This window comes from Quercus lobata, chromosome 10, assembly GCF_001633185.2.
Source record: "Quercus lobata isolate SW786 chromosome 10, ValleyOak3.0 Primary Assembly, whole genome shotgun sequence".
Taxonomy (NCBI): Eukaryota; Viridiplantae; Streptophyta; class Magnoliopsida; order Fagales; family Fagaceae; genus Quercus; species Quercus lobata.
Window position 1 is genome coordinate 16,746,945 of NC_044913.1, and position 13,715 is coordinate 16,760,659.

The window sequence follows — 13,715 nt, forward strand, 5'->3', positions numbered from 1 at the left end:
AAAATTATTTAACGCACACTAAGCTCTTTCTTACATCCATATATTTTTAATCTCAATCTATCCCTTCTAGTGTGGGCACTGGGCAGGGGGCATAAAGAATATTAAGCTACAAATTTTATAAAGGTTCCATCCACTTTGGCTTCTCTAATTAAGAGCAAAAACTTAGGGCACAAAAATGTGAGATGAAATAATCAGTGAAATATATACGCAACATGCAAGTAGTCTCTCTCCATAATGGCCTAAATAATTTTTCCAACAAATTTGGCATTTATAGTTGGGTTGGTTTTTTAAATGAGATCCAGATTATCAAGAGTTAAAGAAATGATTCTATCCTTCAAGAGAACATGTTACTCTTACCTGGTGGTCTTCCCAAATAATAAAATACCATCACACACACACACACACACACACATATATATATATATATATATATATTTAAAATGATTATGTGAGATCCAAGTCAGAGCAATTATTTATCAGTATTATTTTTATACAATATATAAATTTTACTATATCCTAATTTAAGTGTATATGTGTGCGAAACTCCCTCCTAGAGATTTGAATCTCAGCAATTGCTCGTCACACTCTACAAGCACTTATACTTGTGGAGTGACCATCGCAACAAAGATGTGCGGTGGTAAGTCAGAGCAATTATTGAAAGGCTTTTAAAGTGGGGATTATCAATCCTATTAATCTTTACAAGGTAGGTTAATTAAATCCATTCATTCTCTATTATATTAGAGAAGATGACAAAAAATTAAGCTCTAAAGTGATTATTATTTTTTAACGTTATTCAGGGTTTTTTTTTTTTTTAAATTTTTTTTTTGACTGAGAAAGTTATTCAGGTTATTTTTAAGTTGCTTTCTTTTCCAATTTTTGGATATAAAACATGGAAACTTACTTAAAATTGTTTATATATATATATATATATTTTTTTTGAATAATCCATTCTTAAATATATGAATTATTATATTTTTATTAACTTTTTATAATTATATAACTATTAATTAATTATTTATTTATGACATTATTGGTTTAACCATGAGTCCGACTCCAGTTGGACTAGAAAACTATGAGAACAACCCTTTTCAATTATTTGTTCTTTCTAATTTTTAAGAATATAGCATGTATCAAAGAAAAGCATACGGTTAAAAAAGGACGAGTGTCTCATATATATATATATAAATAAATAAAATAGTCGTACGACTTTTTTTTATTTTTATATATATATTTTAAAAAAGGTTGTATAACTATTAGGCTATTGACTAGTGGTGACAAATGTGAATGGCCAAAAAAAAAGGGGAACTAGTGGCCGACGTAATCCATGACGAACCATTGTGGTTTCTTTATTAATTATTCATTTTTCACAAGAAAGTTGACTAGAGCTAGCTGGGGAAGGCAACAAACATCTATAAATAAGGCTTCTATTGCAATTTGAATCTAAATATCACGCAGAGAGAAAGAGAGATGGCGGAGGAAAACAAAGTGAGGCTGCATGGAATGTGGGTTAGTCCTTTTGTTAGACTTGTGAAACTGGCCCTTGAAATTAAAGGTATAGAGTATGAGTACGTGGAAGAAGATTTGAAGAACAAAAGCTTAGTGCTGCTCACTTACAACCCTATCCATAAGAAGGTTCCTGTACTTGTTGTTAATGGAAAACCACTTGTTGAGTCACTCATCATCCTCGAATATATTGATGAAACTTGGAAGAATGGTCCTCGATTTCTACCTGAAGATCCATATAAAAGAGCACAAATTCGCTTCTGGTGTAGCTTTGTTCAAAAACAGGTAGTGAAAAATTCATTTTTGAATTCATACCTCTTTGTATGGTAAATATAACCTGGCTTGTCGATCGGATTTATATCATTGGAGATATTAAACGGTTTTTATCATATAAATCTTATAAATTCAAGTGCCCCCACTTACAAATAACATTTATTTATTATATTATTAAAGTGACACCAATTGCATACATTTATCAAATCAATTTGTAAATTTATTTAAGATTTATATTTACTTTTGACATTTTTACATGTATATAAAAAATAACATAGAATATTGCAAGTTGCGATGCATAGGAATTGATTTAATCACGTTGATTTAACTATCAGGACAAGTTATACCCTCATAGTATAGTGTAGAAGATTGTTTGTGTTATATAGTCAAGATGCATGCTTATGCATATGAAAGAACACAAATATTTGTTCAAAAATATATGAATTAGAGCTATAGGAACATAGTAATCAGTGCAGAACACAATGAGCAATCTCGCATTTTCAAAAAAAGAACTCAAATCTGATATTAGTACAGGATTTAATGCTTGTAAGTTATGGTATGCAGGTATTTGAGACCTTGATGTTATTACTCAAATCTGATGGGGAAGCACAAGACAAAGCTGTGAAGGAAGTGTCCGAGAGATTAAGCATGCTTGAAGAGGGAATTAAGAATATTTTTCCGGAGGGGATTCAAGTCATTGATCAGAAGAATGTGGGACTCTTGGACCTTGTAATTGTATCTATACTTGGCTCCTGTAAGGCACTGGAAGAATTCCTTGGTTTGAAGCTTATAGACCCAGAGAAGACCCCCCTTCTATTTTCTTGGCTGTCAGCACTACTTGAGTTACCTGTGGTGAAGGAGGCACTCCTCCTCCTCCCTCATGAAAAGGTGGTGGGGTTTCTCAAATATATGAGAGAGACGGCTCTCAAATCTACTTCAGCTTGACCCTGTAGGCTGTAGTGAAATAAGTGGCAGCAAAGAAGCTGGATGGGTTGTTGGGTTTCACTGACCACTCTTCTATTTCCAGGTTTTTTTTTTTTTTTTTTTTTTTTTTTTTTTTTTTTTTTTTTTTTTTTTTTTTTTTTTTTTTTTCTGTTAATTAAACTGGCTGTTCTAAGGCATATAGCTACTTATGTCTTATATATTTAGTTCCAATATCATAAAACTTTGCTATCAAATTTTACATTCTTGTGATAATTAATATATAACTCCACTGACTATATACTACCAATGGAAAAGTTGAAATAAATCCTACCCAGTTGATCTAGTAGTTCTCAAGGTCTAACGAGATTCATGAGGTCTTAGATTCAAGACCTCCAATTGGCATCTTAAGGTCATTATAATAGATTTTTTTGTTTAATTATATGTTTTGTGCGGTGTGGGCGGGGGACTACACCTAGATTGGTTAAATCTATATTTTAGTACTCTTTTACTTTTTCTTACTAAGCCTCCATGAACAACATCTTCAAATGATATTAAGCTATTCTTTCATTCAATTTTAACCTATAATCTCAATCTATCCCTCCGAATGTTGGCAGTAGGGCACACAAATGAGAGACCAAACAATTAGTGAAAATGTTAAATTTATATGCAGGTAGTCTCCTCTACAATGACTTAAACAATTTCTCCAACGAATCTGCCATTTACAGTTGGGTTAGTTTTTTCAACTGTTATAGGATCCTCTAGAGTTCAAGAAATTATTCAATCCTCGAGGATAACATGTCACCTTTACCTAATGGTCCTCCCAAATAATAAAATACTGCTACCTTTTTTAAAATTATTGTGTCAGATCCTAGTTAGAGTAGTTCGAAAACTCTCATTTTCCATTTGATATTAGGGCTATTATAATAATTCACAATTACTTAATGCCAACAGTAGAACACAAGCAAACAGTAGGATATCGTGAATCATATTTGCATGTAGGGGCTAAAATAATACCTTAGGAGAGCTTATGGATAGTGGATGGAACCAGTGATTAGAGACCTCCGGTTGGGAGTGTATGATCGACGTTCTCCAACAACATCAACATCAACAACCACCGCGACGAGGATTGGAACCTTCGGTGGAAAAAGCTAGACAATCAACACTGCACAGCCATGAAGGGGTAGATCTAATAAGTTAAATCCGGGGTGTTTTGAGGGCATTCAAGTCATCAAGAAATTCACGTATATACCCCCCAATTTGAGCAATTTCCATCACATTAACCATATATGATTCTATAAGTATTTAATTTGTTATATCAGAATTTCAGATTTATAATCTTTTTAGTATTTTGTTTGTCTAATGTTCTAGAATTATGTCTACTAAATACTAGTAACTACAAAGCAACTATAGAGGAAATTGAATCTTAAATCACATTTTAAATTCTATTGTTTAAGAGACGTATCAAATTGAATCTTATAGTTTCAAATTACATTGATATGTTACTTTTTAAAACTCCATGGATTTTTTTTTTTTGACATATTAAAGTTTCATTTGTTACTTCTTTAATATATAGTCCACCATGTTATACATTGTAGTATACTTCAGTCCTAGTGTTGATTCAGTAAAATTGTTTTACAGCACGAGTTACCGGTGCTTAAGTTAGAGGATCAGTACGATCAGTCTGTATACTCTGTATATAAGAGCCACTGATTCAATAACACTCTGAACTCATTCAATTTCTTCAAATTATCTCTTCTTTGCTCTCCTTGTCTTTTCCTTCATTTTCTTCGATCTATCGCACCCAAAATATTCCTCACCATACTTTGTAGAAAATGAAAGGTAGAAAGTTGAGCAATTTTATTTTTATGTACCAATTAAAACAAATCACTTCAACAGTTGTAAAAAATTTAAGAAAATTTTGTGTGACTAAATTAGTAGATTTATTGTTTTGTTTTTTGGTTAAAGTTTAAAATCTCTGGACTTTTTATTTCGGGCAATATATTGAGACTGTTTTGTTTTGTTTTTTGTTTTTTGTTTTTTTTAACAACTTATTAAGGTAACAGATCTTTAATATAGTCCTATCACTGGCATCAATTGTTCTTTTTTAGTTAACGTATAAAATTTCTGAACTTTTTTATTTTTTATTTATTTTATTATATATATATCTATATTAAAGACACAAATCTTTTACATTTTTTTTTAAATTTTTTTTACAACTTACTCAAGTGGCAAATTTTGATTGAAGTATCGTTACTTTGATATAAACCCACCACTAACATTAATTTTATTATATAACTTTCACCACATGTCATGTCAACAGCTATTTGTTTTTTTTTTACTTATTTATTTTGTAAAGTTAAAATTTTAGGAAAAATTGCACTTTTACATATTTAGAGGAATGGGTTTAGTGGCCTGTAATTAATTTTTCTTAGAAATGCTAGGACCACAATTTTTGTCACAACTTGCTACAACTTGCTCACATGGCAAGTTGTGAGTGGTGGAGTAAAAGTGGTGGTTCCACAATTCCACCACTTATAATTTGTCATATGTGCAAGTTGTAATAAAATTGTGGTCCTAACATTACTCATTTTTCTCAATTCTAGCACAGGCCAATCTAACATCTCCCCACCCAAAGCAGTGTAACAAAACACTCATCCCTCTAAAAACCGAGAAGACCACTAAACTATGTGAGAAATTTGCAATTTGGTAAAACTGATTTCTTGTTTTTCATTAACTGAGTTTTACACTTTATATACAAAGCCGAGATACACTCTGTAACCAGGGGCGGAGCCAGGAATTTTTGTTTGGGGGGGCCAAGTTGCAACACTAATATATTTATTAAGACAACTCCATGCACACACATAAATACACATGCTTTTTTTATTATATACACACTTTTTTATTTGATAAGTTATATATATACACACACACAACAAAAAAAGAGCTTAATATTTTTAATCAAAATTATGTTTGATGGCTATCTTTCATAAAATACATTTTCACAATTTTCATAGTGAAATTCTTAAAAAGTTTCATTTTCTATAAAAATTATCAAATTTTATACTAATGTAAGTAAAATTATTCAATTGAACTAATGTAATTTTCAAACACAAGAATGATCCAAAACTTGGAGAAACAAATTAGGCTCCAAACATATTTGAAGTTATTTTGCTTTGACCCATTGTGTGGCAACTAAAGAGGCATTTCATGTGTAGTTTAGTGATAATAATTTTTTAATGAGTCAATGACTTGTTAATTGCCACATAACAGATTGAAAAAGATAAATTTAAACATGTTTGGTGCAAAACTTTTTCAAATATTTAACAAATATAAAAACACATTTTACGATAAAAAATAGAATTGTGAAAAATAAAGTTGTCTCTATAACTATTAGACCTTTTTTTTTTTTTTTTTTAAATCATCATTGGACTAATTCAAATACTTAGAGGGGGCCAACTCTTATTTTTGTAGACTAAATTTTGAAAACATTAAAATAATTATATATATATTAAAAAAAATTTCAAAATTTTGGGGGGGCCATGGCCCCCCCACCCTTCAACATGGCTCCGTCCATGTCTGTAACTAACTTAACAAACTCCTAAATTAGCTACAGTGAATAACTAACCAAGACACGTGTGAATTAAAAACTAACTCTAATTGCTAAACTACAAGTCATTGAGTGTACAAGTTTTATTTACAGAACATAAACTACACTGCCGTTTATGCAGCTTGTTATTCAACTTCACTGTTTTCTCTTGACAACTCGATGCTTCTTGCTCTTGGTAACTTGATGCTTGATTCCTTGTAGACTTTGTCTATCCAATCTTCTTGGATGAGTGCAATTCCACTTGCTCTGCAATTGAACCCTTATCTGCAGAAGTTGAATCTTCAAGTTGCTTCACTGCAACTTTCTTGCTTTTTGCTTTGATACTCCCCCTCAAGATGGATTCAAGAAGAGTAAATGTTAATCAGTCCCATCTTGGACACTAGCTTAGAAAATTGTTTATAACTCAAAGCCTTGGTTAATAAGTTTGCCAGCTGACACTGAGTTCTTACATGAATCAATTTGATGACCTTAGCTAGAACCTTGTCCCTCACAACATGGCAGTCAATCTCTATGTGTTTGGTCTTCTCATGAAACACTAGATTGGACCCTATATGCAAAACAGATTGACTATCACAAAACAGTAAGGCTTCTCTATCATGAACAACCTGCAAATCTCTTAACAAATAGAGAATCCACACAATTTCACATGTTGACACAGCCATAGCTCTATATTCTGCTTCAGCTAAAGACATTGAAACACTTGATTGCTTCTTTGACTTCCAAGAAACCAATGAGTCCCCAATGAAGATACAATAACCTGTAACGAACCTCCTTGTATCAGGACAAGAAGCCCAATCTGAGTTAGTAAATCCTTTGACATGAAGCTGTGATTCTGAAGAAAAGAAAATACCCTTTCTTGGTTCATTCTTCAAGTAATGCAGAATCTTCAAGGCAACTGCAAGATGAGGTTTTCTAGGCTTAGCCATGAATTAGCTTAGTTTATGCACTGCAAAGGTGATATCTGACCTGGTGATGGTCAAGTAGAGTAGCCTGTCTACTATTCTTCTAAACTGACTTGGATTATCAAGCAATTCTCCTTCATAATTGTTGAGTTTTAAGGCTAGCTCTATACGAACTTTTGCAGGTTTGCATCCAAGTAAACCAGCATTTTCTAATATCTCTAAGGCATATTTCCTTTGACACAAGGAAATGCCTTTGTTGTTCTAGCCACTTCCAAACCAAGGAAATATTTCAATTCACCCAAATCCTTCAACTTGAACTTTAGATCTAACAAAACCTTAAACTCCTCAACCCAAATAATGACATTACTTGCAACCAGAACATCATCAACATAGACCAACAATACAATAAATGAGTCACTCTGTTGTCTAGTAAAGAGAGAGTAATCTGCTTTGGATTGAACAAAACCAAATCCAATCAATGCAATAGAAAATTTTGCTAAGCACATTCTAGATGCTTGTTTAAGACCATAGAGAGATTTGTTGAGCTTGCAAACTAACTGTGAATGCTCCCCCTTGCTGTGAAAGCCTGGTGGAAGAGTCATGTAAACCTCCTCATGCAAATCCCTATGGAGAAAAGCATTATTCACATCAAGTTGGCTGAGAAACCAGCCTTTCACAGCAGCCGCAGCAAGCACACATTTCATAGAAACCATTTTTGCACAGGGGAAAAGGTCTCAATGTAATCTAGACTTTCCTTTTGAGTGAAACCCTTGGCAACTAACCTAGCTTTGTACCTTCAATTGAGCCATTTGATTTATATTTCACCCTATACACCCATTTACATCCTATAGGCTTCTTACCTGGTGGAAGTGAGGTGAGTGTCCAAGTATTGTTTGCTTCTAATGTTGCTATTTCAGCATCCATGGCTTCTTTCCATTTAGGATTGCCAACTACTTGGTAATAGTGTGTGGGTTTAGGGACAATGGAAATAGAATAGCAAAAATGCTTGTAAGCAAGTGAAAGGTTAGCATAAGAGCGATAATAATGGATAGGATGAGAAGTACCTGAGCTAGAGGGAAATGGAATGGAAGCTGAGGCCACTTGATTACAATGATAAGTTTGGAGGTAAGAAGGTGGTTTACAAGGTCTGGTGGATCTTCTAGGGACATGAGGAACAGAATTAAGAGAATCTGATGGACCAGGAGAATAGTTAGGTACAATAGATGTAGTAGTGTCAATGAAGGCATTAGATGCATTAGGAAAGTCTTCCTCATCAGGATCATGATTGTTAGGTTTTAGATCCCTTAACACAATATGTTTAACCTAATATTAAGCCAAGTTGATTAACAAGTTTATTAATTAAATCTAGGTTAAACAAATATGTGAAACAAATATAATGTGGAAAGTAAAGAACACACAAATCTAATGACCCAGGAAAACCAAACTAGTAAAAAACTTGGGGAGGATTTAACCTAACTATTCTCAAGGTAAAAGACAGATCCACTATGAAAGAATTGAAGTTTGTACAATAAGACTTAGACCACTAACATCCTATTGCTACCTCGTGTAGAAAACTTACAACCACAACCATGTGACAGTTCCGAGTCCACGAACTACTTTTTTCCTTGATTTGCAGCAACCACAAGTTCTCCTACTTGTGACTTTGAGACTCCACTCAAAGGTTTTAGATCTTCTTTAAAGTTCTTTATGCAGCAACTGAAACAACCATCAAGTTCTTGACGTGAATCTTGATCTTGATAGCTCTATGTGTGTGTTTGAAGGTAAACACCTCTTAAATCTCACAAAAGATTCAACACACAACTCAACAAAGATTTCTAAAACGTGGCTAGGGTTTTTCCTTTTATACTTGGAGTGAAACACTTAACCCTACATGTCATATAGGCTTGGGCTCGTTTAGAAATTCTGTAGAAAATTCCTGATCCACGATTCTAGATCAATTGAGTCTAATTTTCGATCGATCGAGTCTTGTAGAAATCGAATAGTAATTTCCTGCAATTACTTAATTCCAAACTTACATTAAACCAAACTTTTAGCAAGTCTAAACCTAGACTAAATGTTTTGATCATGGTTTGCCAACATATACAAAATGAAGTTCTAATACATTAGTTCCTATAGTCTTAGAACCTAACAATGATGAACTTGGATGATAGTGTCATCAGAAAATGATGAAGAAGGAGAAGGGGCAGTGGACAAAGGAAAATTAGAGAAAGTAGCTGAAGGAATAGAGGGTATGGTAGGCCAGGGAATTAAATTAGTGGACTCAATGGTGGTCCCTTTTGAAAAGGGAAGACAGTTTCATGAAAAACTACACCCCTAGAGATTAAAAAAAAAAAAAAAAAAAAAAAAAAAAAGAATGGGATTCAAGGTCAAAGAGTTTGTAACCTTTGATATTAAAGGGGTAGCCTAGAAAGACAAATTTTCTAGCTCTAGGAGAGAACTTATGTTTGTGAGGACTAGTATTGGTAGCATAACAAAGACAACCAAAGGTTCTAAGATGAGAATAGGAAGGAGCTTTATTGAAAAGAAGCTCATAAGGGGTTTTGTTATTTAAAAGAGGAGAGGGAAGCCTATTGATCAAATAGATAGCAGTGAGAACACAGTCACCCTAAAAAGCTAAAGGAACATTAGATTGAATTTGTAATGCCCTAGCTGTAGCAAGTATGTGTTGATGCTTCCTTTCCACAACTAAATTTTGTTGTGGAGTATAAACACAACTTTGTTAATGAATAATACCATTTGAATTATAAAAATCATGCATATTGAATTCAAGGGCATTATCTGATCTAATAGATTTGATTTTAGTTCCAAATTGAGTTAGGACCATATTGTAGAAAGAGACAATGATGGTTCTAACATCAAATTTAGTTTTTAAGAGGAAAACCCAAGTTGCCCTTGAAGCATCATCAACCATAGTGAGAAAAAATTTATGACCATCAGATGTTAAATAAGAAAATGTTCCCCAAACATCCATATGCACAAGATCAAAAGAATGAGAAGATCTTTTATTATCAAAAGGGAAAGGAAGCCTCTTTTGTTTTGCCAAGGGGAAAATAGTACAAGACTTAGTACATCAATGTTGAAGAAAGGGCAAAACATGACTTAAGGAGTGAATTTTTACATTAGAAGGGTCTCCTAGTCTTGAATGCCAAAGAGAAAACAGATTACTTTGAAGAGTAGAAGAACAAAAACTAGTAAAAGATTTGAGATTGTGCTTGGGGAGAAAATTAGCAAGGGAAGTAGTGGCTTGAGACAAGCTTAATTTGTAACAAGTATAAACCATCATGCATTTGGCCCACTCCAATCGTTCTCCAACTGATAAGGTTCTGTATAAAGCAAAATGTAGATAGAAAAACAAGGCAAAAGGGTTGTGATTTAGTTAAGGCACTAATTGATAAAAGATTGAAAGTGAATGAGGGAACACAAAGGACATTTGTAAGCATAATGTGAGATGAAAGTTTGATGGTTCCAATGTGAGTTACAATAGCAACTTCCCCATTAGGCAATTCAACCATAGTGTGTGAAATTTTAGTATAAGAAGTTAACAATTGCATGGAACAAACTATGTGATCACTTGCACTAGTGTCAATCACCTAGGTTTTAAGTCCATAAGCTCTCCTATTTACAATTTTAGCAGAAAATATTGATTGCTTAAAATTGATAGAGGTACCTGCAACTGCATTGGCTGGTAAAGCCACTGCATTAGCAACATGTGGTTCTGGACCTTGTGGAAGCTACTGAGTAGAACATGAACCAATCAAGGCTAGGAGTTGCTGATATTGATCATGAGTAAAAGTTGGTGCATGAGAAGCAACAACAGTTGTAGTGAAATCTGTAGTGGCAGGAGGAAGATTGCCTTGGAGTATCTTATGATTTGATGAAACCTAATGAGCTGAGGCATTCTTGTTGTTCTTAAACTTAAAACCTGGAGGAAAATCATGAAATTTGTAACATTTGTCCACTGTATGACCCAATTTTCCACAATGAGTGCACAAAGGTCTCTACTTTCCTTTGGCAGTGTGACCAGAAGTAGCAAAATTCTGTGACTTGGTGGCTAAAGCAGTTGATTCAACCCTGATTGAATTCCCAACAGACCTTTGCATCTCTTCTTGAATGAACAAGGAGTATGCTTTGTTGATTGAAGGGAGTGGATCCATTAGAAGGATTTAAGTCTTGACTTGAGAAAAAGATTCACTGAGTCCCATAAGGAACTTCATCACTACCTCCTTTGCTTGAAGATTTGCAAGTCTCTGATTGATGCCACAAAAACACTTTCCACATGCACAAAGCGAATGGACTGAAATTTTGTAGTTGATCCCACAACACCTTCAACTGAGTGAAATAGTCAGTAATTGACTGTTCCCCTTGATGAAGCTCAACAATTTGCTTTTGAATATTGAACACCTTAGGTCCATTTCCTTGACAGAAAGTGTCTTTGAGATCAGTCTAAATCTCTGGGGATGTGTCCCTTTATATGATACTTGCTTGAATCTTGGGAGAAACTGAATTGATGATCCAAGTTCCAACCATATTGTGAGCTCGGATCCAGGCTTGAACAGCTGAAGGAGAATCCACCAATGGTGAAGAAATGGTTAAAGAACCATCTATAAAACCAAACCTGTTCTTGGCAATGGTGTACTACTCAAACAAGAACTCAATAATAAAAAATAAAAAATATAAAAATACAGTATTGTTATTTAGAATTTACTCCAATGGTGTTGGGAGTGACTTGGGAGAATGGTAAGGGCTGGAACACCCCCCCGCGCGCGCGTGCGCCCAAAAAAAAAAAAAAAACTTGTAAATCACCATAAATTTTTTTTAGCTAAGTTAGACATCCTAATATACCTATAATGCTCCCCCTAAAGCTTGAATTTGTGATCATCCCTCCTTCCTTTCCACAAGTACTTGTGAGGTGATCACCACGCCAATAGTCAAAAAGTAGAAAAAGAGGGAATTAAATGCTAATTATAAAAAAAAGAGAATTACACTTTACCACCCTAAACTATGCATCAGATTACACTTTGCACCCTAAACTATTCGAACGCACACTTTGCACCCTAAACTATCATCCTTATCACACTTTGCACCCTGGTGTTACTTTTACTCTTATATTTAACGGAATCCTACTACACATGACAAGCACATGCATTTTGTTTAGGTGGAACAAACTTAAAAGACTAAAACACCCTTTTTCAAAGTCAATTAAAACAAAAGCCAATTTTTTTCCACATCTCCCTCCCTGTCGCATGTGCATACCAGCCTCTTCTCCAAACTCAGACCTTGTAAACCCTCTCTCCCAAATTGGGGATGGTAGTGATAATGATGTTTTTGGAAGTGATTTGTTGATAATGTTAAAGATGCTTGCTAGACTACAGTTGATGCAGGAACTTATACTATGTAAAAGGCTAAAGAAGCTTTTAATGAACTGATCCCTATACTCATCAATTACTTTATTCACATCCCTATCTGAAAGATGTAATTTTTCCAAATGGTAGTACTCTTGCTAGTACTATATTGGCTTGGTTGTTTATGCCTAGGCTTTTGAGGAGATTTCACAAGTATGCTATGCCAAAGTCATGATGACTTTGATGTTCAGGGTTGTAATGGTCGCACCAACCACTATGGCATCATTGTACCTTGGACAGACTTGGAGTGGTGCATTTATTCTTTCATTTGTATGGTTTTTGCATCGATGGAAGTCAAATGTCTTTACTTGTATGTTGGTAGCTCAGAGTGTAATGGGTATTAATAAGGACAAGTTGCTGGCTTTTGACAACCTCTTATCTGTTGGTCTATTTGTGATTGGGGATTTAGGGTTTACAAGAATTTGAGTTTGGGGAAAAGGCTAGCACGCACATGAGCCAGGGAGGGAGATGTGGAAAAAAATTGGCTTTTGTTTTAATTGATTTTGAAAAAGGGTGTTTCAGTCTTTTAAGTTTGTTCCACCTAAACAAAATGCATGTGCTTGTCATGTGCAATAGGATTTCGTTAAATATAATAGCAAAAGTAAGACCAGGGTGCAAAGTGTGATAATTTAGGGTGCAAAGTGTGCATTCGAATAGTTTAGGGTGGTAAAGTGTAATTTCCCCTTATTTTTAGGCTTAAAAGCAATGTTTAAATACCATTCTATTTTGGCCGAAATGGCCAGAAGTTTTTGTCTTGGTGTGTTGTTTGGTGTGGGTCACTTAGCTAGTTCTAACAGAATAGGAATATATGGCTAGAGTGGGAAAAAAAAAAGAAAGAAAAAAAAGAGAGCCAATGGCTCTATCTATAGAAGCTTTTGTTTTGTCAATGGAAAAATGCACCACATCAATTTGGTGAGCTAGCATATTTCTTTCTAATTTTTTTATTAGTACACTAGCTTGGTTTGAGCTACGTGTTTTTGTTTTTGTTTTGTTTTTTGTTTTTTCTTGATATATATATATATATAATTTAAATATTTATATGCGTATTTTGGTTTAGGAGTTATTATTATGATACAAAAAAAA

General features: G+C 33.9%; 1 protein-coding gene across 1 annotated transcript; it reads left to right on the forward strand.

Annotated features, from left to right (window-relative positions):
• The first annotated feature begins 1,428 nt into the window (after window positions 1-1,428).
• Window positions 1,429-2,796, forward strand: LOC115962422 (glutathione S-transferase U10-like). The gene is made up of 2 exons (XM_031081260.1): window positions 1,429-1,788; window positions 2,341-2,796. Exons 1-2 carry the CDS (start codon window positions 1,468-1,470, stop codon window positions 2,719-2,721), a joined length of 702 nt encoding a protein of 233 aa, XP_030937120.1. The 5' UTR covers window positions 1,429-1,467; the 3' UTR covers window positions 2,722-2,796.
• The last annotated feature ends 10,919 nt before the right edge of the window (window positions 2,797-13,715 follow it).

Coding starts and splice junctions, on each gene's coding strand:
- LOC115962422 (XM_031081260.1), top strand. CDS start 1,468: ATGGCGGAGGAAAACAAAGTGAGGCTGCATGGAATGTGGGTTAGTCCT. Junction 1,789..2,340: donor GTAGCTTTGTTCAAAAACAG/GTAGTGAAAAAT, acceptor TATGGTATGCAG/GTATTTGAGACCTTGATGTT.